This window comes from Panthera tigris, chromosome F3 (assembly GCF_018350195.1).
Source record: "Panthera tigris isolate Pti1 chromosome F3, P.tigris_Pti1_mat1.1, whole genome shotgun sequence".
Classification (NCBI taxonomy): domain Eukaryota; kingdom Metazoa; phylum Chordata; class Mammalia; order Carnivora; family Felidae; genus Panthera; species Panthera tigris.
Window position 1 is genome coordinate 12596055 of NC_056678.1, and position 26142 is coordinate 12622196.

General features: G+C 44.9%; 1 protein-coding gene across 7 annotated transcripts in view; it reads right to left on the reverse strand.

The window, feature by feature from the left end:
- Positions 1–11992, reverse strand: part of LOC102964878 (selectin P) — a 39447-nt gene extending 27455 nt beyond the window's left edge. Inside the window, exons 1-3 of one of the 7 annotated variants that reach the window (XM_042975837.1) lie at positions 11892–11992; positions 3352–3442; positions 1360–1746 (exon numbers count right to left, since the gene is read on the reverse strand). In XM_042975837.1, the coding sequence (XP_042831771.1) occupies positions 1360–1746; positions 3352–3442; positions 11892–11894 (481 nt within the window). In that variant the 5' untranslated portion in view covers positions 11895–11992. Of the gene's footprint in view, positions 1–1359; positions 1747–3351; positions 3701–11891 lie in introns of those variants that run through there. The other 6 variants (XM_042975836.1, XM_042975834.1, XM_042975833.1 and 3 more) reach the window with 6 other exon arrangements.
- Between the last annotated feature and the right edge of the window lie 14150 nt (positions 11993–26142).

Sequence of the window (26142 nt, forward strand, 5' to 3'; positions counted from 1 at the left end):
GCGGGAGAAGCCACATCAGAAAGATGCAACCGGTTCCAGCGTAGGCGCGTGACCCCAGGAGGACCACGCTTCCACGCATGTCTGCCTACTCGGGAACCGCTCACTCTGTTGAGAAGCGAACACACTCGCAGGGTCTCTTCACTGTCAGTTCCCTTCCCTCATGCCGCTGGTCCCTACCAGCACACCTGAATACATGCTGCCGTCGAAGGGAATCTGTAAGCATCTGCGATTCTCGGCCCTGTTCTCGTGTTGTCTCATGAGAAGGCAGAGTAGAGAGTACCGTAGCATACGCGGCCACAAAACACCAACTTTAGAGTCGTGAGTTTGAAACCGACTCTACCATCAGGTAGTTCGAACCTTGAGCAGATTCCTTCATAGCCTGGACCTTCCTCTCATCAATGAAATGAGAGGACCTGACTGACGAGGTTCTCACTAGGACTAAATGAAACGAATACGAAACAGGCTTACGACCCATGAACTAATAACATCACAATAACGTAGTGATGTACAATAGCTATCAGTTACAGCTGTGTCTCCTAGGGGCCAAGTTATCTTCCAACGTATACTGCCCATCATATGAGGGCGCAGTGGTGCCGAAAAGCTCTGGGTATAAATTTTAGGGGACTAGAAACTCCTGAGCATCTATTTAATCAGTTGTACACTGAGGAAGGTGGATCCGATGATTGTAAAATGTCCTTCTAGGGGCGCCTGGGTGGCTCGGTCGGTTAAGCGTCCGACTTCGGCTCAGGTCATGATCTCACGGTCCGTGAGTTCGAGCCCCGAGTCGGGCTCTGTGCTGACCGCTCAGAGCCTGGAGCCTGTTTCGGATTCTGTGTCTCCCTCTCTCTCTGCCCCTCCCCTGTTCATGCTCTGTCTCTGTCTCAAAAATAAATAAAAGTTAAAAAAAAAATTTAAAAAAAAATGTCCTTCTAGCTTCAGAAAAACCCAGGTTTCTCTACTCCTGATCTTATATTCTTCAAGGTGCTCCTTAATGCTGCATGATTGTAGTTTTTTCTTTTAATTACTTTAATTTTTTTTAAGTTTATCTATTTATTTTGAGAGAGAGAGAGAGAGAGAGAGAGAGAAGCAGAGGGAGAGAATCCCAAGTAGGCTCCCCGCTGTCAGTGTAGAGCCCGATGCAGGGCTCAAACTCATGAACCGTGAGATCACGACCTGAGCAGAAATCAGGACGCTTAAACTACTGAGCCACCCAAGCACTCCAACTGTCATTTATTCTTTGTTTTCACATACCTGACTTTGTGACTCGATGTCATTGACTCAGTGGCTCTATTAGTGAACCAGGGAAGGCTTTTTTTTTTTTTTTGAAACAGATAAACTTCAGAGTACAGAAGCTCCTACCTGTGTAGCATAGCGCCCGCTTCTTTTTCCAGCAGGGCTCATCGTTCCACTTGCCAGGGGCCGACACGCTCTTGATGTAGATCTCCACACAGTCCTGGTTGTTCTTCTTGTTGTTGGGCTCGTTGTCAGCCCAGTTCTCGGCCTCTTTGGTGAGGACCTTTTTGGTTCCCACCCAGGTCCATTTATCATTGATCCTTCGGATCCCAATCCAGTAGTAAGAGTTGAAGTAAGGCATGACATCATTGAGGTAAGCGATCTCTTTTTTATTCTGGATGGCCACTAAATCCGTGTAATGCTTCTGGCAGAACATCCGGGAATAATTCCATGAATATGCTTTGATGCTGTAATTATAGGTCCACGCTGCCACTTCTTTCTGCTTTATTAGTTCTGAGTAAAGGAGAGCGAGTGCCAGGTTAGCATCCTTCACCGGGAGTCCGTGAGCATAAATACGCTTCTGTGTAAGTCAGATGGGGTTCTGACTGGAAGACAAAGCTAAAATATGACTACGTTGGGTCCAATCTAGTCGTCTTAAGAAGGAAGAGTGGTTTCCATCTTTCACCCAAACACATATATATGTGAAGTCAAAATAAGAAAATGTACTGTTCTGAGGACGCTTGGTACTAAAAGATTTGGAATCATAAGAGAACAGAGTTGGAAGGGACCTTATGAGGCATCTAGTCTCCTTTGGTAAACGGAAGAGACATAGTAAGTAATTTGTCCTGTTTAAAGGACACACAGAATGTCTTGGTGGCTGCCTCATATCTACAGGTTCAACCTCTTCACGTGGAAAATAAGATGCCTTATGATCCGGAGCCTACCTGCTGGGCCAGCCTCATCACCCGCCATATTTACCTTCTTAGCAAAACAGAACTCCCACTTCTGTGCTTTGCACATGCTCCCTGCTAGTCTGGCTGCCCTCCCCACTTATGCCTGGTAAACCTTTCCTCGCCCTGCTTTCCTTGACTTCCCCGGGTAGGCACGTCTCTGCCTCCACTTCCCGTTATCGCCCTCTGGGCGTTGGAACGTCTCTTCATATGACACGGTCCACACCGGCCAGACTGTGAATTTTAATCTCTGGGTCCTTAACACCAAGCACAGAGCATGGTGCTTGACAGGTGTTCAGTAAATACTTGTTGAGTGAAGCACAACGTGTTTGTGGCAGAGGCAGGTCGCAAACCAGATCTCCTGGCCTGCGATCCTACGCTCGTTCCACTGCTCTTGACTGTTCCTCTTTGATAAGTTACGCTACGCCCTCCATCTCTGCTCACTCACGTGGCAAAATAGGGCTTAGAACCAGCCGTTTGAAGCAACGCCTGTGGCAGCAAGTAGAAATAAGGTTTGTGCCCTCTGAAAGTGTAAGGGGGACTCTGATGAAAGCTGTTGTTATCGTGGCCAGTGGGAGCTCACCCGGGCCAGAAGAGGCCAGATCCCACACGAAGAGGTGTACAATATAAGCAATCAGGCCTGGAAGTGCCTCTTTTTCCTGTTTATAGAATCTTGTTCCTATTCAACCCTGTCCTCTGCTGCCCGCCCGAGGGTCATTTATGTTTGTCCCTCCCCCACTGACACCTCTACTGCATTGTTTTGCCCTAAGACTTTATTTTGGCATCACCAGGGCTGCGTTATTGACTTTCATGGACTCTGGGCAGCTTTTCTTTTATAAGCTCCTTCCTCTGTAATAAAATACTAAAAACTATATTTTATAATTGCATTAGTAGAAAGACATACATATCAGTACGGTATACTAAGACCTTTTTGTGGGTCCCTGACAGTACTGTGGACCAGGGCCTGCTGTGCCCAGTGGCTAATTGGTCCTGGATATGTCCATTTCGGTTTGTGCCAGAGCCTTTCCACCAATATGATGGTGTTGGGTGCATTTTTCTTCAAGGCATCTGGGCGGGAACAGTTTTCCCATTCCTTGTAACAACTGGCTAGCATCCTTAACTTCCCCTCATTACTCAGGCCTAGACGAAAGGTGAACACCAAGTTTACCAAAGATTAGGGCACTGAAGCAAAGGAGTTGGGCAGTTCTGAAGATCACCGTCTGAAATCTCCAGTTCCAGATGGCTTTTAGGCAGCTGGCCTGAAACGAGAAAGGAAAACTTCCTTTTAGTACCCAGGTGAAATCAGCGTGGCCCCCCAAATCCCTGTTAGTCATCATTGTGTTGAGTTCTAATCCTCCTTGTTTCCAGCAGGGTGGAGGTTCAAGTGCTCTGCTTCCTTCTTGTTTCTCCCTGCTCTGCTCCGAGCCCTGCTCTGCACCCAGGCTGAGGACAGAAGTTGTTTCTTCTTTCATTCGATAAGTATTTATCAAGTAACTACTTTGTGCAACTAAGATTTTTCATTTACGAAACATTTTACAATTTTCGTGTAAGAAGAGTATTGTCATTATTATTATGCAATAATCTCCCTGTAAGAACCAGTATGCCATACCCCAAAATTATAGGAAGTTGCACGCAAACTCCCCGATCTGTACAGATACATCTGACCTATACTTTGATGCACAGGGCATCGACAAATGGTGCTGGGCTATGCCGTCTGCTCTGTATTGTTGACCTATGTCTTGTCTCCTTGCTTTACAATGGCGGCCTATGTCCACAGTACTGTTCAATATTTAATACATATGCACGGTACCTATATATTTAATATTTATTAATATGTATAATAATCCTATTCCCTTTGGATCAATAGCAAGTACTATATTTAATGGGCTCCCTTCTGTGGGGACTTCATGAAATCTGTTAACATTTAAAAAATGTTTCGAGACAAATAAGTTCCGGGAATGCTCACCTTGGCCAACTCCCTCATGCTGCACACGAAAGTACTAAATGTTGGTGAGTCTAAAATTGCATATGCTTTCAAAAAATTGAACCTTTTAAATGTGGATTTATTATTACCTTTTTTGTAAAAGAAGTGAGATTTAGTGATCAAGAAAAGACTTTAAGCTTAAAGTTGCATTATATTAGGTAAAAATTTTGTAGAGGAGGAGGAGAGAAGATGAATAATATAAAATTTCCTATTATTAGGAGCTTGCTTATATATTTTTTTAAGTGATGACGGCTATCAGATCACTACGGTATTTAATTCCACTGGAATAAAAGACATGATGGGACATTCACTTATTGTAAGAGGCTAATCTTTACAATGTGTTGGAAATCCCATCTCTTGTTAATTTTAAAACTGATGATGAAAAATACTAGCTTTCCACTTAGACAGGTGTAAGGCGTTACACAATTTTCCAGAATTCTCTCAGAGGCACAAAGAACAAAAGTATTGCTGCTAAAGAGCACAATAGTGTAGGCTGCATGAAGGGGACCCCAATATTCACCTTTGACCTTGCGCTGGGCTTCTCCAGTAGACTAGAGAGAAGTATAGTATTTTCACTCTAATGGTGCTCTCCCTGTGCCCTTTGGAAGTGGTTTTCTCCCTGTGCAGAGCGTTTCTAGGGGTTTCTCTGGCCTTGGGGCAAGCTCAAGGAAGTGTGTGGGGAGGCTCCTGCTTCCCTATCAGCGTCCAACTCCGGCCACTATCCTAAAAGAGCTGTTTCATGTCGTAACTTCTTTGTTTAAACTTTGAAATATGGTTTGGTTTAAACAGAATTGAGAGAGAGAGAGAGACAGAGAGAGAGAGAGAGAGAGAGATGGTTTTAAACATTTCAAGGTTTTAGAGGACTTGGTAGGTGCTTCTGATCAAGCACAACATGTAAGAAAGGGAAATACATGATGCATCTCCTACTTTAATCTGATCATATTTTTCCGTTAAAAAAAAATCACTAAATATTAAGAATGACTCCTCACAGATTATGTGAGAGACGAAGGAGGCCATAAAGATTAATGCCAGGTCAGTTAAGCATTTCTCCAGCATTCTGCAGCAGATCTTTTGGACCGTGAATACTTGAGATGAGTTTCAATGAGTAAAGATGATTTGCCTAAGCTTGCTCACCTGGATGGATGTTGGGTTAGCATAGTGATTACCCTCGCGGGACTTTTGAACTCCTTTGAAAGCCAGATAAAAGCTATCGTCAGGATTCTTCAAAAAAAAAAAAATGCACAGTTGCAATGTTTTTAGACAGTTTCAGAAGACTCATAGATCCTCTAAGTCTGTCCACGTTTAATGGACCGCAAGTTCGAATCTCTGTTAACTGTAAGGCAGCACCTTGGCTCACTGGAAACTGACAAGGGTTTTATGTGGAGAATGGATGACGCCTTTGAGTGGTCGTTTTCCTCTGAGGCTTCCTTGGGGTGGGCAGGCCTTCCACACCTGCCCCTGTTCTACAGTGTCGTCTTCAGATCTAAGATCCTGGAAAGTTAATGGCTGTGTCCTAGTGTTATTAAGCCTGTTTAGTGTTGAAACAAGAGGAAATGACTCTAGGAGAAATGGCCATGCGCTCTGCTAATCTTTAATGTTCTCTGGCAGCTCACTTCAAACTGGAAGTCACCGAGAAGCCGTCTGAGACTGGGTCATTAGAATAACATCCTGTGCCTGCGTAAACCTTCATTAAAGCCACTTCACACCGCGATTGTCTTTAACGTTTACCTTTCCTAAGAACTACAAGTATGGGGTGAAGAGAGGGGCAGGGAGAAAGTGGAAGGAGAAAGTGTTTATCCCTTGCCCTCACTTGGCTTGGGTACTGGATGCCAGCACAAGTCCCATAGCTGCCGGCATTGCGAGCGGCGCACAAAGTTGGGAGAGATGATACTGCGGAAAGGGATTCTGTTCTCCTGTCTACATTGTAGACCACAGCTTTGCACTTTTAGAGCAGAACTGACAAAGTCCCTCCCCGAACCCTTTGCCTTCTGCCTCTGATTTCTCTCCTTCCTCTGGTTCAGCTTCCTTAACTTCCTTGCCTCCCTTTACTCTCCGGCCTCCTCCGAACTCCAGCTTGTGAAATGGCCCTTGCTACCATTATCACTGAAATCCTAATTACCAAACCCAGTGAACATGTGCCCTTGTTATTTTCCTTGACCTTTCTGCAGCAATAAATACTGCTGAGTAGTTCCTTTTGTTTAAAATGCTTCCGTGGTTCCTTCTCTTGATCCTTCTCTTACATCTTGAGCAATTTTGATGAGTCTCCCTCTGAATCTACTTCGACCCCCTTCTGGCACTTGTAGAGATAGAGATTTCCCTGGGTTCTGGCCTCCATGCCCCTATTCTCTTATCACTCATCTGCTGTCCTGAGGTCACCTTCTGGTCATCTCTTTGCCAACGGCCCCAACACTGTATCTCCATCCCTGACTTCCCTCTTGGGCGTGATGTCTGCAATCCAAGTGCAAAGCAAACAAATGATCGCCCAGCTGGAGGAGGATGCTGGCAGAGGCTTCTCAAGGGCAAGGGCTCTGCCTTAGGTCTGAATCTCAGCTATAGTAGAGAGCAGGTGCTTACTGCTTAATAAATATTTTATGAATGGATGAACAAATAAAGAGCAATGGCAGAGAAATGACTGAAAGTAAGATAGAAGGGTGTACTGAGTAGGAAAATGTTGGAAAATATGTGATCATTAGACCTAAGTATTTAAGGGCTACAGCAGTATTTGTATCACATTTGAAAGTATATTATTAGGCAGAAGAGCATAAGAAATCGGTGCAAAAAAATGATCTTGGCACTTTTTCTCATTCTATTTGGGTGTGAGAGAAGCAAGGGGCATGATGGTTCACATCCCACGTGAGGGAAAAAATGAGTAGGACTCACTCTCTTCACGCCATGCGGGTAAGATAGAGGGATATGTGGAGAAGTGCGGGAATCAAGGATGGTTAACATAGGTCATGTGTTTCAGGAAAGCTGGGAAGGGTATCAAACAGCAGCAGCTCTTAGATGTTGGGGATGAGAAAGCAAATTTCTCTCCTTTGTCCAAACCCTTCACATGAACCTGTCATCAAATCCCACTGGCTTTACCTTCTGACCTGATACCTGGTCGTTCTCCGGATTTCCGCTTACTGCTACAGAACTAGTGGACACATCATCCTTTCCTTCCTGGACATCATCTGACTGGTCTCTTATCCTCAAGTTGCCCGTCTTCCATTGTTTCTCTATAATGAAGTCAGAGTGATGTTTCTAACACAAAAACCTGACCGCATCACTTCACTACCTAAAATCCACCGGCTGTTCCTACCCCTTGAGCAATACCTACAAACTCCTCGAGATGACACACATAGGACCCCTCAAAATGTGGCCTCTATTTGTCAAGTCTCATCTCCTGCCATTAATTTTCAATTTATTTGTGCCTCTCCCCCCCCACCCCAATTCTACAATGCATTTGTAACGAAACATCTCGTAGTTTCCAGAAGGCACTGTATGTGCCCAATGTTCTTCTTATTGCCCAGAGCACTCTTTCCTTCTATGTGTGCCTGGCTCTATAAGTCCAAACATCTTCTCTTGAAAGGAGCCTTCTCTACGATCGATCCTTCCCCACCGGTCACCAAGACAGGCACTTCCTGGCCCCTTGTCTATTTCAGTAACTACTGATTTGCCAAGTGCCTACAATGTGTCAGGCGCTCTTCTAGGCACTGGCATTAAAATGGTAAAAACAGATATCATTCCTGTCTTACGGAATGTATGATCTATTGAGAAAGACAGGTAATGAAGCACCAATAAATACATGGCAGTTCATGACAAGTAAACGTGAAAACTGGAAGCTAGCGAGAAGTAGGGGAAATAAGGTGAGGCTATGTGATACAGGGACTTGTGGTCACCTTAGGCAGGGAGTTCAGGGCAGACTTCTCCAAGGAGATGATGTTGAAACTGAGAGCAGAATGGCCAGAAGAAGCCATCCAGGGAGACGCAGGAGGAAGAGCATTGAAGACAGAAGGAAAAGCGAATGTGAAGGCTTTGGGTGGCAGCCCTGTGTGTGTGGAGAGTTCAAAGAACATGAAGCCATCAGTGTGGCTGGAATGGAATGAGCAAGAAGGGCATGACACGAAGCTGGTTACAGATCACTCCGGGCTTTGGGAACTGAAGCTGGGGGGTGAGATTTGGTTCTAAGTGCAAAGAGGAGTCAGAGGCCGGGGGGTGTGAATTTTAAGAGAGGCAATGATGTGGTCATTTGGTGTGAAGAACTGGGGAGTCCCAGAGGTCAACTGGAAAGGTGAGTTGGGGCCCGATCTTGCGGGTCTGACATAAATGTCAGCAGAAGGGATCCAACCGTCAGTGTTCTGAACAGGTGCACGTAACCGTGGTGGCTGTGATGACTCAGAGGTAGAGAGGCTGAGCTGTGGAGAGAGGAGACTACTGTACTAGTCCCAGTGGGAGTAAATGGGGGACGGGCTGGGGCTGGGGTCAATGGGAATGCAAAGTGGGGAGGTAGATATGAGGGTCACTGGGGAGGCAGGACTATGCAAGGTGCTGGTGGCAGAGTCCAGGTTTCACAAGGCATTACAACGGACACAACACTTCCCTCAGGTTCTGGATGGGAGTGGTGGTGGCATAGCACGGCTATTGGTAGCCCCAGCTTAAAGGCAGACCATGAAACACAGTGGAAAAAAGAGGTCTCCAAGCCAACAGCAAGTTAGAAATAAAGACAGAAAGGAGCCCCGGACATTAATGCTAAGAAGCAAAGCACGTGTTTACATTAGACTACCGATCACCACTGTTTAGGTTGATATACTAGCATTAAAAATAAAGCAGCATACCTAATTTTGAAAGTCCATCGGAACCTGGCTGAGCTACATCCCTACAAACATAAAAGAATCATTTTGTATGTGACTTTGTAACATTTCTGTTTGCTTTTCAGCCAGAGAAGCGAGACACCTAGAAGACAATGTAATAAATGCCATTCATGAAACCACCACGGCCTACTCTCTAGGGTTAGGTCCAGGGTCTTTTTCTCAGTATTGCCCATCACGTGGTAGGTCATTTTGACTTCTGACGATCTGATTAATAAGCCTCTGCTTACAGAATTCTGAAGCTGCATATTCTAAGAGCCAGTGGTCAGCCCAGGAGAGGGTGAACCACGTAGTGACATTTTGAAAAACAGGTCATGGAAGGAAGAAATAGAAGCCACAGACCTAAGATGGTTCCGGTGTAAAATGGCAGAGAATCCAGACCTGCTCTTAGCCCACTACATCGCTCCCAACATCAGTGCAACTTAACTGCAAGTTCTCAATCAAAGGCTCTCCTCCCTGAGATCCATCTGATGGAAAATACCCCACCAGCTACCTCTTAACCTCTTTCCTCAGGTCCTAGAGGTTAACTGAAGCCACTCTGAACTTGAAGCAATATTTACACAGAAAGGGTTGAGGTTCCGGAATCCCAGGGGCCAAATGTGCTCAGGGGCGAAGGAAGAGGTCTAGTCTTTGGAATAATGAAACCAGTGTCGGAGGTGGCGCCATCAGGCCTGGATTGCAGAGTTCCAGCCTAGTTTCTTTTCTTTTTTTTTTTTTTTCAAGTCATCTACCAGTTCTTTCTTTCTTTCTTTCTTTCTTTCTTTCTTTCTTTCTTTCTTTCTTTTAAAATATGAAATTTATTGTCAAACTGGTTTCCATACAACACCCAGTGCTCATCCCAACAGGTGCCCTCCTCAATATCCATCACCCACCCTTCCTTCCCTCCTATCCCCCATCAACCCTCAGTTTATTCTCAGTCTTTAAGAGTCTCTTATGGTTTGGCTCCCTCCCTCTCCAACTTTTCTTTTCCTTCCCCTCCCCCATGGTCTTCTGTTAAGTTTCTCAGGATCCACATAAGAGTGAAAACATATGGTATCTGTCTTTCTCTGCCTGACTTATTTCACTTAGCATAACACTCTCCAGTTCCATCCACGTTGCTACCAAAGGCCATATTTCATTCTTTCTCATTGCCAAGTAGTATTCCAACCTAGTTTCAAGATGCCAGTGGAGGAGCTTCTGAGCATAAAGCAAAGGAGGTGATAGGGTGGGTTTCCTAACCTGAGACCCATGTGGGGGTTGGGGAACCCCTGTCCTTGCCCAGAAAGCTCGGTGTTTATGTGGATGTTTGCATTTTCATCTGGGACAGAGTTGTACTTTCACCAGAATCTCAAAGAACTCCACAGTCCAATGTGTTAATACACTTCCGAAATAGAGGAGGATCCCAAAGAGAATAGAAGGAAGAGATGACTAAGTCCTTGTCCATGTAAGTTGACCAATACCGGGAATGTCTGATACGCAAAAGAGGAGACAAAAGCAATCCACGTTCTTTTGTCACTGGAGTTCAAACTCAGGACAGACTCAAACTCCTTTCCCCTCTCTCCCTAGTCCTCTTATCTCTATTTCTCCCCAACGCAGAAAATCCCCATTGCCAATATTTGAAAAGTGAACGATAGTAAAGCAAAGAGGGGGTTGAAATCATGTGTGAGTGCTGCTCTCTTCTGGCATCCCGCAGAAAGGAGCTCAACAACAGAGATGTTCGGTTGGTTCCTTTCCAGCCACGGACTGCAGGGTTTGGGACTGTGGGAGAGACTCCTGGCAAGTTGGGGGTAAAACCGTGTGTTTCTTATCTGTTGATAAGTTCATGAATGCCTAGTTTTCCTTGGATCTTCCCTGGATCCCAAACCCCCAAGAATTTTTTTCTTTTTCACAACAATAATAGCTGACATTGACAAATCAGTTACCGTGTGCCAGCCTCAGATTTACACGCTTTTCAGAGCAAATCCTACTTAATCTTCAAAATGACACCATAAAGTAGAGCACCATAGGGGCACCTGGGTGGCTTGGTCGGTTAAGCGTCAGACTCCTGACTTCGGCTCAGGTCATGATCTCACTGTTCCTGAATTTGAGCCCAGCTCAGGTCATGATCTCAGGTCATGATCTCACTGTTCCTGAATTTGAGCCCAGCAACGGGCTCATGCTGACAGCACGGAAACTTCTTGGGATTCTCTCTCTCTCTCTCTCTCTCTCTCTCTCTCTCTCCCCCCCCTCCCCTGCACACACTCTCTCTCACACACACAAACTAAATAAATAAACTTAAAAAATAAAGCAGAGCACTGTAAGTATGTCTATTTTACAGATGAGGAAACTGAGTCACTAACAGCACTGAGACTTAAGGCAGCTGTGGAAACCATGTGGTTACTCTGCAAGTGTCCCAGCTGACTCCTAGGGCTCAGAGAAGGAACTAGGAGAGCCCGGATGAGAGAGCATTTACCCACAGGTGTGCCACAGGGCATTTGCTCAGCCTTGCCCTCAAGCCACAGAGAAGACCGATCCTGGGGAAGGGGGTCGAGGGTTTACCAAGATCTGTGCCCTCGAGAGTTTCTGTAAGCTCTAGTAGGCTGGCGCCGGGGAGCCAGAGGGCAGAAGTCTAGATGCAGACAACATCAAGCCTAACAGCGGGGCTGTAGGTGCAACACCTCGTCTCTGCAAGGCGCGGCGACTTCATTTGTGACACGGAAATAGCAACCTCACCTCCCAAGGATGTTGGGAGGGTCAAAGCAGACAGCAGGTTTTCGGATGCTCATAGTCTAAAGGGCTACTCAACATAAAGTGCCACGACCACTGCTCTTCTGCACTCTCTAAACCTTTGCCCGCCTGACTCAGCCTCCACGCAGCATCTCGTCCACCTCCCAGAGTACAGAGAAATGAACTTACCATCTCCTCTGCGCCTCGGCTTCCTCTAGGCTGTCTGCCCAACCCAGACTTTATAGCCTCCCTGCCTCCCCTCTGTGTTAAGCTGTTTAGAAAAGCAACTTCCTATTCAAGTTCCAGAATTTCGCCACAGCCCTTCACATGAAGTTGGATGTTGATAACACAGGAGTGGTTGATAATAGTCAGCAGTGGTCACCAAGGGGACAGGGGTCACCTACTTCAATGGGGGGGGAGGGTCTGGAGACAGGGGCAAGTGTGAATCACTTCAGGACATCCCGGGCTAAGTGGTGCAGGAATAGTGCCCACACCCCCCCAGGAGTCAGGTTTCCTCTGATTATGCTACGAGCTCCAATTTAAGGTCGTACAACTGGAAAACATGCTTTGTCTTAATCATAATATCCTAGTGTAAATATTCCAGTTACTGTGGAATCTCAATGAATGTTGACTATCCCAGAAGCGAGGCAAGGGACCAAAAATTGTAATAAAAATAATTAAGGTGGGGAAGGAAAAAAACCACTGAGAAAATCCTGGCTACTGGGGGCGATCGCTGGAAACAGTTTTGACACGAAACATAAAAGAGACATGGGTCGTTATTAGGAAAGGGTTTCTGCTTCTTGTGTCAGGAAAAAATGAGAGATGTAAAACTGGAAGGTTTGTGTGTGGGGATAGGAGGCTGTGGGCTCGGGGCTGAAGACCTGGGCTCTGTGACCCGGCCGCCTGACATCCGTGTTGGCTGCACGGGCGTCTCACCATTAGGCAAATGACCTAAACTCTCTATACCTGTCTTCCCACCTGTGAAACAGAACGATGGTACCAGAACTCACCCCACAGGGTTGTCGTGAGGTCGGATGCTTGAAGCAATGTCTGGCACACGGTCGCGCTCGACAGCCGGCTCTGCTGGCTCAGAGTTATCAGCCAGCAAAATCAAGTCTCCAGGACTCAGCGTCAGGTCGGAAAACCCTAACTCTTGATTTATTTTCTTGGGAATCTAGTTGTGCAGTAATGGGTGTTACTCTTCGCCCGCCGGGGGTGTGCCCTAGCAAGTTCCTACCCTCCTTGTGACTCAGTTCCCTCAGCTATCTTAGTAATAAACAAGGACTGTGGTCGCTGCATGGAAGCATCAGGGCCATGGATGGATTTTTACAGGAAGGACTTGGACCCTCTTTTTGGCATTGCCTTCCTTTTTTTTTTCTTTTTTTTAAGAGAGAGAGGGTGAGCAGGGGAGAGAGAGAGAAAACAAGGGAGGGGCAGAGAGAAAGGAGGACAGAGGATCAGAAGAAGCGGGCTCCGCACTGTCAGCACAGAGCTGGATGTGGGGCTCGAACTCACGGACCTGGAGATCTTGACCTGAGCCGAAGTCAGACGCTCAACCGACTGAGCCAATGCATTTTAAGTCGGATAATGCTAAGTTTTTAGGGAGTCTGAGGGAAGGAGAGAAGGATTTGGGGGAAGAGGAATGGCAGGGCGACAACTTGACTTTGTTGAAAGGCTGTTCAGGCTGAACGCCATTTGCTCACGTGGATATTGTCTGTGTGGAAATTTTAAGTTGCTTCTACTTATGTGGCCATTAACACAAGGAATCCAGACACACAAGGAATATTCGCATCCCTTCAAGGCTCCCCTTGCTAGCACTAGGGATTCGGTGAAATCCTCGCGGACCTCACACTTGTTTAAGGGGGGAGGCATTAGGCATTACATAAAAACCACGCAAACGAATGCAGAAAGAAAAAAATGAGGCACCGTGAAAGGATATGATGGGAACTTGACCTGGGGAAGCCTCCCCAGAGAGAGCGACTCCAGAGCTGGGGTCTCACTTTGAGTAAACATTACTACATCAGGTGGGGAGAATGCTCTAGGCCAGTCAAGGTTTGGAGCAGCCTGGGGGTCTCTGGACAGCCCCGGGGAGGGTGGTACAGGAGGCTGGACAGTAGGGAGCACTGGGACCGTGCCCGGTCTCCGGCCATGTTACAGCTGTCAGCACGTGCACCATCTGCCATCAGGTGAGATGGAAGGCAGTTAATTCCTCCTGCACAGCTGGTCCCTGTACTCAGAGAAACTAGGGGACTTTCTACATAATAGGCTGTAGGATGACAGACAAGAACATAAAAAAAGAGCATACAGGTTTTCCCCCTTGTTGTTAATATAATGTATTTGCTGTTAACAACAGCAAAAAAGAGGCGCACCTGGGTGGCTCAGTCAGTTGCCCATCGGACTCCTGATTTCAGCTCAGGTCGTGATCTCACACTTAAGAGACTGATCCCTGCATCGCGCTCCGTGCTGAGCATGGAGCCCGCTTGGGATTCTCTCTCTGCCCCTTCCCCACTTGTGTTCACGTGCGCTCTCTCTCTCTCTCTCTCTCTCTCTCTCAAAATAAATATTTAAGGGGTGCCTGGGTGGCTCAGTCGCGGGGGCATCCAGCTTCTGCTCAGGTCATGATCTCATGGGTTCATGGGTTCGAACCCTACGTTGGGCTCTGTGCTGACAGCCCGGAGCCCGGAGCCTGCTTCGGATTCTGTGTCTCCCTCTCTCTCTGCCCCTCTCCTGCTTGCGTGCGCTCTCTCTCCCTCAAAAATAAATAAGCATTTAAAATTTTTTTTTAAAAATTTTAAATTGTTTTAAAAATTAAAAAAAAGTACTTTAAAATTTTTTTAAAAAAGAAAGAAAAAGAAAAGAAAATTCAGAAAAGCACAGGGAAGTGGAAACAAATCACCCGTGATGCTGCAGAATTGGAATGGAATTGGCATCCCATTGTACATTCATTACGATGCTTTTTCTGTTTTGTTTGATAATATATCATAAACTTTTGGGATGCTTTAAAATATATTTCTGCTGTAGTTACAGCTAAAAAAAAGAACCCAATATACAACTGGATGTAAGTACAGATACACCTACAACATAAAGATGAACAATGAAGGATAAAGTCAATCTTCCCATGGCTTAAATGGACTTTATCAAAACTTCCCAGAAAGGAGGGAACGGGAGAAGAAAAAAAAAAAAACTTATCACACAAGGGGAGACCTTGTGGCCTATACGCCTGAAGTGTCTGTCCCTCCCCTGATAGCTGACGCTGTCCTGAACAAATACGTCAATCTTGCCCGTACAGCTTTCGGAAGACATCCTACGTAAGTTTTTCAAGCTTCTAACTCTTCCTGCTGAAACTCCATTTAAATTGGCCTGTGGTGTTATGATTAAGCATTTCTCTTCTCTATCTTTGCTCTCCAGTTTTTGAAAGGGAAGGAAAGGCAGTGAAATCAGTCATCTTGGCAAAGGTCTCCCATAGTAAGCATGTTCACCCACATAACCATACTTATGTCCTCTCAGCCCTACCCAGGGGTTCATTTATTCATCCCATATATTTTTGTGAGGATGTGCTCCGTGCTGTCACATAAATGAATGTAGGACACAGTCCTGTCCTGAAGGAGTCAAAGACCTTTGAGGGACAGGCATAGAGACAGATAATGACGAACATCACAGAGGAGCCAGTACATACACCCATTCTTGCACAGACCCCATGAGAGGACAGCGAACTAACTGCCTGCTGGGGGCGGTGGAGAGGTGTTTGGAAAAGGTGCTGGAAGGACACGACCCTTCGGCCGGGTGGAATAAGCCGGCTTCTTTTGTGCAAGCTCAGCGGTTGGACACGGACACGCAGAAAAGACTCTAAACTCAGCAGATGAGCTAGGAAGTGGTTTTACACATTAAAAGTATTTTTACTCTTCCAAGAGCATACGGTGTCTGGGGCCCTTTGATTACCAGAAGGCTGTGATAACCACAGAGAGGTTATCACCTACAATAGAACACTAGAAACACAATTCAATGGTGACCTGTTTATAAATGAACACCACGAACAGACTATTTAAAAGTCACTGAGGAAGTGAAGCAGAGATACTGTTTTTATGAGCTACCATTACTGAGCACTTAGTCTTAGGCCAGACGTTATGATAAGCTTTTAAAAATCTGTATCTCACTTAATCCCCACCACGACTTTCTGAGGCAGATTCCATGGCACAGTTGGTCCAACTACTCAGAAATTATTATGATCGGCATTTTATTGAAAAGGATATTGAGATGGGGCGCCTGAGTGGCTCAGTCGGTTCAGCGCCTGACGTGGGCTTGGGTCATTATCTCACAGTTCATGAGTTTGAGCCCCACATCAGGCTCACTGTAGTCAGCAGCGTGGAGCCCGTTTCAGATCTTCTGACCACCACCCCCCATCTCTCTCTGCCCCTCCCCTGCTCGTGCGTGCATATTCTCTCTCTTTCTCTCTCTCAAAACATTTTTTTTCAAAACAAAAGGAAATTTTTTTTCAAAAAAAAAAGGAAATACACTTCTCTTGGTAGTCTGGCGAGTATTCTATGCTCAAAAGCTCTGATAATGAAAGATGAGTCCAGAGTGAAAGGAAATCGAGCTACTTCTCACATCCATGTCGGGACATGGTGTCACGTCTCAGGTCACCGAGGCTCTGTTACGGAGCCTGCTTGGGTTAAAATTGCCTTGATCACAAAGGGAAACTGTAGCCAACTTGCTGATTGTATTTGTTGTCTGGAAACGTGAGGCAGACGTAAAAGTGCTCCGATTCAGAGGAAAAAAGGCAAGACTGGATGGGAAGTAGAACAGGCTAATTTCTGAGCCTCGCTGTTTTGCATATAATAAAAGATTAAAGAGCTGCTGATATTTGGATCACATAATTTTCTTTCTCTCGATGCACACAAGGGAATGTTACCTCTAATGACGATTATGCCTGCTCTCTGCAGTCAGTTATTTCTTTGGGGATACATCTCTGAAATGGATATCAAACTGAGAGAAACCTACCTGACATATTTTCATCACACAATTTCATCCAGTAAAGCTGGTTTGGTGACCCGAACTGCTCTTGAGACGAATAACAGCCTCACAGTTTCTGTAGGTCTGTTTCTAGCACTTCCAGCATTCTAGAGGCAGGGCAGCCAAATATAGAATTAAAAACACTAATTTGGCATTCAGAGGCACCTCTTGTGGTTCAGAAAAGTGCTCCTCTAGTTAATGAACTTTTTTTTTTTTTAAACTGAGAACTAAGCAAATTATGCAGTGAGACCTCTCAGGCAAGCATCGGTCTATGTAACAGCATCATCATCAACAATTTATTGACTGGCTGTTGTGAGTAGGACATTGTTTTAGGGTTTGGACTTGACACAGCTATTGAAAGTCAGTTTGCTGAGTTTGCGCAGAAAGCTGCCTCTGGGCGCCCTTGGTCTGGTTGGAGATGTAGGTCACATGCACAGAAGGGAGAGATGGTGACCTGAGACGGGGCAGACCCACACAGACCGGGAGGGCAGCCTGAGCCCAGGGAGACAGCTCGCTGGGAACCGGCTACACACGAAGTGCATCTCGCACTTGCGACAAGTCTAGACGATGTGAATCTTCCCAGATAGCCAATTCTATTATTTCTGAAAACGCTAATATTTATTAGGTTTTAGAAACTGAGCAGTTTCAGATTAAGCAGAGAGGGATTGCAGGGGAGAAATGCATCTACAGTTTCTTCTGATGCACATGTGCACACACACACATACACACATATACATAGGCTTTTTTTAAAAAAAATATTATTTTCAACTACAATACATTTCTGGGGCGCCTGGGTGGCTCAGTCGGTTGAGCGTCCGACTTCGGCTCAGGTCATGATCTCGCAGTTTGTGAGTTCGAGCCCCGCATTGGGCTCTGTGCTGACAGCTCAGAGCCTGGAGCCTGTTTCAGATTCTGTGTCTCCCTCTCTCTCTGCCCCTGCCCCACTCATGCTCTGTCTCTATCTCAAAAATAAATAAACATTAAACAATTTTTTAATAATACCTTCTTTATGGGTCTGGTAAATGTTGAACATTTTTTTTCTTTGATGCTTTCCCCTGAATGCCTAAATTCAGAGTCAAAAACATATGACTTTCTTCGAGACCCTTGCCTTACACTGGCAGGAAGGGTCTGAACTCTATTAGGGAGCAGGGTCCGAGCCGGGTTAAGCTGAGGGTTGAGTCCCTAGGAACTAAGTGAGGGAGGCCCTGGAAGGAGTCAAACGGGTGGGGGTGGGACCAAATCCTTAGGAGACCTGACCCCGGGGTGGTGGTGGGGGGGAACACAGACAACATCAAGGCAAAGAGTAGGAGAGGGCGGGATTTTAAAGGGAGAGGAGGCCGACGGACAGTGGAAGGACAGGCTGGGATGCAAGAGAGGCACCCATCCCGTCCTCTTTCTTGGTCAGCCTGGCTTCCAGCTGAGGAGGACAATCAGGAGGAGTATCAGGAAAGGCAAACATCATCTCCTGCGTTGTGAAAGGAAAAGAGTTTGGGGCAGGGTCTCTACAAGTACTTGCAGAACTTCTCTGCGGAAGAGGAACCGTATTTGCTGCAGAGCCTGACATGGCAGCCGTGAGACGGTCACTTGTGTGGAGGCGGCTGCGGGCTCTGGAAGGGTTCTCCTGGGTTCCTTCAGGCATTGGCTCTGCTGCTTGGGCCTGGACCTCGTCTCCCTCAGCGGGCGGTCAGTTTCTCCGGTGCAGGAACCGCGTCTCAGTTGTTCCTATATCCTCCCACTCCTAGTATGCTCACTAACCATCAACCTGAGCACGTCAGATTCCCTGCCTCTGAGCGAGTCCCTCGCGCCACAAGCCGTGCGCCCAGAGCCGTGATCAGTTCTTGGCCGGTCACCACCACTGCTTCTCCACAGCCCTGGTGGGACTGGTACCTCGTCCGTGTCCGTCACATTCAGTGCTTTCCTGCCACACACTTAACTTATGCACGACACAGCTTTCTGTTTAAACACAAATATAATAGGGGCACCTCGGTGTCTCACTCTGTTGAGCCTTTGACTCCGGCTCAGGTCATGATCTCACAGTCTGTGGGTTCGAGCCCCGCGTCAGGCTCTGCGCTGACAGCTCAGAGCCTGGAGTCTGCTTCGGATTCTGTGTCTCCTTCTCTCTCTGCCCCTCCTCCCACTCGCACTCTGTCTCTCTCTCTCAAAAATAAACATTAAAAAAATTAAACATAAATATAATAAAACTGAAGAAATCCCATTTTTTCCCCCAGATAGATTTGGAGGTGTATTTTTGGAATGGCCTCCTGAGCAGTATCTCTGTCCTGAAGGTGGGACTAAGAAGTCTGACCGAGTGGGTTCTTACCCAGAGGACGCAGAGCCCCCAGGCCTGAATAGGACGAGGGTAAACTTTAACTGGACATCCCGCTGGCTTGAGTGAGTGAGTCTGTCAAGTGCAGAGGTAATTTTGAACTATGTCCTTGTAAATATCTTGGTTCTCAAAAATGTATTGAAATACATGTAAACTAAGACATTAAACAATAGCTTAGAATAAAATAAAGAACCAGAAAAACAGTAGCTGTTTTAAGTCCCTTGGCTGGAAGCAATCAAATCAAGTCCAAAGTTTTAATCTTCAAATAATTTTGCGATTCTGGCTCCTGATAAAAGGGAATTGTTTTACCAAAAGGTACAATAGCCACTTAGGGATTTGCTTTCCTTTTAACAATGAAGAGACAGGAAAAGGCGTAATTTGAGATTTTCATTTGGGTGACAGTTTTGTACTCACACCGTGCTTAATAAGTGTTCTCTTTCTATGGCTGATGTGTTGTTTTGCTCTTTGCTCTTACAAGAAAACTAAAATTTTGTAGCTCACCTGTCAATCTAATTAATGAAAGTAAGTTTCCACAATAAAATAGTCTTTTGCTAAAATGCAAACATAAAAGTAATATATTCTCTTATGAAAGATCCAGACCATACAAAAAGGCAAAAAAGAAGAGGTGTAAACCATCCATTCTATCAACTATCCTATCCCCCAACCACTGTATTTTTTAAGACAATCACTGTTAATATGTTGGTAGGCTTTCAGACTTTTTTAGTTGACATGTTCACAGATAAATTTGCGGCAAAAATAGATTCAAGTTTTATCTTTGTATATTAGTTTTTAAAATGAAACTGCACACTAAAGACATCTTCTCATGTTAATAAACACACTTCTACATCAGCCTTTATAATGGCTATATAATATTCTATTTTATAATGCAGCATAACTTATTTAAACTATCCCATACTGATGAAATCTTGTTATTTTTGTTTCATCTAAAAAAATTACAGGATGTGATTTCCAGCATATTTTATAAAAGTAATGCCTGTATCAAACATTTATGTCATTATGAATTCCATTCAAGAGCTGCCTTTTTTTTTTTTAAGGTACTAACTCCAACCGATGGGACACGTGCCCTTAAAATAAAAAGTTTCCATTATGTATCCAAATGTCAAACTTATCGATTATTGAGAAGTTTATTGCTTTAAGGCTGAACATGAGGCTGCTACATTTTAGGTAAATAAAAGTCTTTATTTTTTATTTATTTATTTTTTTAAGTTTATTTATTTTGAGAGACAGAGCAGAGGAGGGGCAGAGAGAGAGAGAGGGAGAGGGAGGGAATCCCAGGCAGGCTCCAACCTGTCAGAGTGGAGCCCGATGTGGGGCTTGAACTCACAAACCGTGAGATCATGACCTGAGCCGAAACCAAGAGTCAGACACTTAACTGACTGAGCCACCCAGGCGCCCCTAAAAGTCTTTATTAAAAACCAGGAGGTCAGGGAGCAGCCAAGATGGCGGAACAGCTTGGAAGTTTGTTGTGTGTCTCACGTCCCTGAAATACAACCAGACCAACGCTAAACCATCCTGCACACCTAGAAAACGGATCTGAGGATTCACACAACAATCTGAACCACCTGAACCACCGAACTCAGCAGGTATAAGGCACAGAGATGGGAACTGGGGGAGAGAACTGCGGCGGACAGGGAGCCGCTTTTGCGTCTGGAGAGAGATGGAGATGGGGGGCGGAGGGGAGGAAATACAGGAAAAGCACCCCCCCCCCAAAAGCAGCTGGAGAGTAAGCGGGAAAGTGGAAACAGCCGCAGGGACTGGACTAAAAAGGGAGAAAGGAGAAAGGAGAGGGTTTAAATTCCCTTAAGAGTATAAACAGGGGGAGCAGAGGCTGAAACCCCGCAGCTCCATACCTGGCGGCGTTCGGGTGGGAAGGGCGAATCCCCAGGAGCAGAGTGGGGTCCGGGGGGCTTCGGGCCACACGGGAGAGGCGGTTCCCCCGCTGGGAGGACAGCTGGTAGAGGCGGCGTGGCCCCCGCACAGGCAAAGACCCCGGCAGACCCGGGAGAATGGCCACATTCACTGGTGCGGGAACGAGGTCGGTGCCAGATGCGGGTCGTGATTTTCCATAATCCCTGAAACGCCGCTGCTACACGATCGCGCGAACTTTCTCTGGGGCGGGCTGGCCCCCGGCTGCAGTCTCAGGGCGTCGGCAGCAGCACGGTCCCGCGAATGCTCCCGGGTGCGGCCGGCACCCGGCCATTGCTCGGTGAGACCCTCCGCAGGGGGGCAGAAAGGGTCAGAGCCGTGGTCCTTCAGCAGTAAGGGGTCGGGAGACACAGCCGCATCTGAGATAAAACTCAGGAGGGAGGTGCTGCCTGGGGCTTTGTCACGGACAGTGTAAGATGGGGAGTGGGCAGAAGCCGAAGACAGAAGACGGGTGCGGATTGCTAAACTAATCTGGGAGAAGGGAGTTCGATACTAGAGAGGGGGTAGCTGGGCCACACCATTGTCACCATTCCCGCGCATGCGCATACGCACCTACAAGCGCCACAGCAACCCACCCCAGTAAGCTAAGCAGCGCCATCTAGTGGAGAACGGAGCCGTTACACTAAGCCCCGCGCAACTGGGCTAACCTCGCTCTTCAGGAACACAAATCTCTCCGCTTGCTTAGTTTCTGGACTGGAAAGAAGTCATAGTTTGACTTCTAGGGGAAAACGAAGTAATTTCAATTGTATTTCAGTCTGTTCACTGGTCCATCTATTCAATTTTCTTTCTTTTTTTCCCCCTCTTTTTCATTTCATTTCTTTTTCTTGAATGCAAAGAAAAAAATTTATTTTTCTTTTCAACTTTTATTAAAAAATTTTTTCTTTAATATTTTTCTACTATATTTTTTACTTTTGTGTAAATTTTTTTCAAATTCTATTTTACTTCCATCATTTCATTTTATTCTACTTCAGTGTATTCATTTTTTTCAAATTTTCAAACAATTTCCTTTTTTTTGTTTTTTACCCTTTTTTCTCTAATCTGTCAAGCCCCTTTCAACACCCAGACCAAAACACACTGAGGATCTAGCGTCATGTATTTGATGTGTGTGTGTGTGTGTGTGTTGTTTTTAATTTTTTAATTTTAATTTTTTTAATTTTAATATTTATTAATTTATTTTTTTCACCTCATTAATTCCTTTTCTCCCTTAAAAATTATGAAATGAAGGAATTCACCCCAAAAGAAATAGCAGGAAGAAACTACAGCCTGGGACTTAACCAACACAGATACCAGCAAGATGTCTGAACCAGAATTTAGAATCATGATAATAAGAATACTGCTGGAGTTAAAAATAGATTAGAATCCCTTTCTGCAGAGATAAAAGAAGTAAAAGCTAGTCAGGATGAAATAAAAAATGCTATAACTGAGCTGCAATCTCAAATGGATGCCACAGTGGAAAGGATGGTTGAGGCAGAGCAGAGAATCAGAGATATAGAGGACAAACTTATGGAGAACAATGAAGCAGAAAAAAAGAGCACGATTTAAGAATTAGAGAAATCAGTGACTCATTAAAAAGGAGCAACATCAGAATCATAGGGGTCCCAGAAGAGGAAGGGAGAGAAATTGGAGTAGAAGCGTTATGTGAGCAAATCATAGCAGAAAACTTTTGTAACCCAGGGAAAGACATAGACATCAAAATCCAGGAAGAACAGAGGACTCCCATTATTCAACAAAAACTGACCATCAACAAGGCATATCATAATCAAATTCACAAAATACTCAGGCAAGGAAAGAATAGTGAAAGCAGCAAGGGAAAAAAAGTCCTTAACCTACAAGGGAAGACAGATCAGGTTTGCAGCAGACAAACCTATCCAAAAAACTTGGCAGGCCAGAAAGGAGTGGCAGGATATATTCGATGTGCTGAATCGGAAAAATATGCAGCCAAGAATTCTTTATCCAGCAATGCTGTCATTCAAAATAGAAGGGGAGATAAAACACCTCCCAGACAAACAAATATTAAAGGAGTTTGTGACCACTAAACCAGCCCTGCAAGAAATTTTAAGGGAAACTCTCTGAGGGGAGAAAAGATTAAAATACATACAAACATACATACATACATACATACCAAAAGCAACAAAGACTAGAAAGGACCAGAGAACACCACCAGAAACTCCAACTCTACAAACAACATAATGGCAATAAATTCATATCTCACTCTAAACATCAATGGACTTAATGCTCCAATCAAAAGACATAGGGTAACAGAATGGATAAGAAAACAAGATCCATCTATATGCTGTTTACAAAGACCCACTTTAGACCTAAAGGCACCTTTAGATTGAAAGCAAGGGGATGGAGAACCATCTATCATGCTACTGGTCACCAAAAGAAAGACAGAGTACTCATACTTATATCAGACAATCTAGACATTAAAATAAAGACTGTAACAAGAAATGAAGAAGGGCATTATATCATAATTAAGGGGTCTATCCACCAACAAGACCTAACAATTATAAACATTTATGCACCAAACTTGAAAGCACCCAAATATATAAATCAATTAATCACAAACACAAAGAAACTCATCGATAGTAATACCATAATAGTAGGAGACTTCAACACCCCACTCACAGCAATGGACAGATCATCTAATCAAAAAATCAACAAGGAAACAATGGCTTTGAATGACACACTGGACCGGATGGACTTAACAGATATATTCAGAACATTCCATCCTAAAGCAGTGAAATACACATTCTTCTCCAGTGCACCTAGAATGTTCTCCAGAAGAGATCACATACTGGGATACAGATCAGCCCTCAACAAGTACAAAAAGATCGAGATCATACCCTGCATATTTTCAGAGCACAACACTATGAAACTCGAAATCAGCCACAAGAAAAAATGTGGAAAGATAACAAATACTTGGAGACCAAAGACCATCCTACTAAAGAATGAATGGGCTCACCAAGAAGTTAAAGAGGAAATTAAAAAGTACAAGGAAGCCAATGAAAATGATAACACCACAGCCCAAAACCTCTGGGACACAGCAAAGGCGGTCAGAAGAGGGAAGTATATAACAATCCAGACCTTCCTAAAGCAGGAAGAAAGGTCTCAGATACACAATGTAACCTTACACCTTAAAGGGCTGGAAAAAGAACAGCAAATAAAACCCAAAACCAGCAGAAGACAGGAAATAATAAAGAATAGAGCAGAAATCAATGCTATTGAAAGAAAGAAAGAAAGAAAGAAAGAAAGAAAGAAAGAAAGAAAGAAACAACAACAAAAAAAAACCCAGTAGAACAGATCAATGAAATTAGTAGCCAGTTCTTTGAAAAAATTAACAACATCGATAAACCACTAGCCACTAGTTGGATCAAAAAAAAAAAAAAAAAAAGGAAAAGACCCCAATAAGTAAAATCAAGAATGAAAGGGAGAGATCACAACCAACACTGCGGAAATAAAAACAATAATAAAAGAATATTACAAGCAATTGTATGCCAATAAAATGGGCAATCTGGAGTAAATGAACAAATTCCTAGAAACATATACACTACCAAAACTGAAACGGGAAGAAATAGAAAATTTGAACAGACCCATAACAAGTAAAGAAATCGAATTAGTAATCAAAAATTGCCCAAAAAACATCTGGCCAGTGCCAGATGGCTTTCCAGGGGAATTCTACCAAACATTTAAAGAAGAGGTAACACCTATTCTCTTGAAGCTGTTCCAAAAAATAGAAATGGAAGGAAAACTTCCAAACTCCTTCTATGAAGCCAGCATTACCTTGATTCCAAAACCAGACAAAGACCCCACTAAAAAGGAGAACTATAGACTAATTTCCCTGATGAACATAGATGCAATTATCCTCAACAAGATATTAGCCAACCGGATCCAAAAATACATTAAAAAAATTGCTCACCACGACCAAGTGGGATTATACCTGGGACGCAGGGCTGGTTCAATATCCGCAAAACAATCAATGTGATACATCACATCAATAAAAGAAAGGACAAGAACTACATGATCCTCTCAATAGATGCAGAGAAAGCATTTGACAAAATACAGCATCCTTCCTTGATAAAAACCCTCGAGAAAGTAGGGACAGAAGGATCATACCTCAAGATCGTAAAAAGGTAGGTGAGGCCTACGGGCCTCAGCCTAGTGGGAGGAACTGACTTAAACACAGTAATTACTAATATGCTGTATTGATTGCAGGCTATCAGTGACACTTCACAGATGATAGATGGAAGCTTAAACCAGCTAGTTGCCTTGTCCAGGACTGCAGATCTAGTAAATACTAGAGCCACTTCCTGAATCCAAGGCCACAAAGTCTGACTTCAAAGCTCATGTTCTTTCCATGTCACCAGGCAGGTTTCTAAGACCTCATTTGGCCCAGAGAGGAGCCACTGTACATCACTCTGTGTGCCTCTGTGGTGCCACGAATGCTTCCAGAACACCTACACAGCACGCATTACCCGGGCACAAAGCTGCACAAGCCAGAGCTGCAACAGCAGCAGCAAAGTGCGTGTTGCGTGTTCACGCACGTCGGCACCGTGGGGCTCTGTTCAGGCCAAGTGGCAGCAGCTGTGATGTGATCACAGGGATGCTTCTCTTCTAAAAGCTATCCTCCCTGGGCTATTTCGGTTTCAAAAGATTCCATAATGGGAGGCTCAGGCTGCAGGAATTCTGGGAAGATGATGGGGTAAGTGCAACATCAGCGGCCTCCTTGCCTTCAATGCCTTAATGTAATTTAACGTGTTTCCGGTGACCGCAACGACGGCACAAAGGCTCCATCCTGCCCCACAAATGAGTAAGATTTTGCCACCGTCTGGCTTCCTCCTCTAAATTGCCTAATCTTGACATGTGGGTGCATCGTGAGGGGACACACTACATAGTGTGTGCATATATATATATATATATATACACGCTACTCCTCCGAAACAGGACCTGGGATCCCCCGCCTGGTGGCCCACCTGCTGGCAGTTCAGGGTTTCCACTCTGTACGGCCTGCAACTTCACCCCTGTCCTAAGAAGCTTCAGTGCATAAGATGATTACTTAAAACTATTTGTTCGAATTTGTGAATGACAACAGACAATGAAGATCAACAAGTCAAAATCATGGAAACTAAATAGTAGGGAAAAGAAATGCTTCAGAAT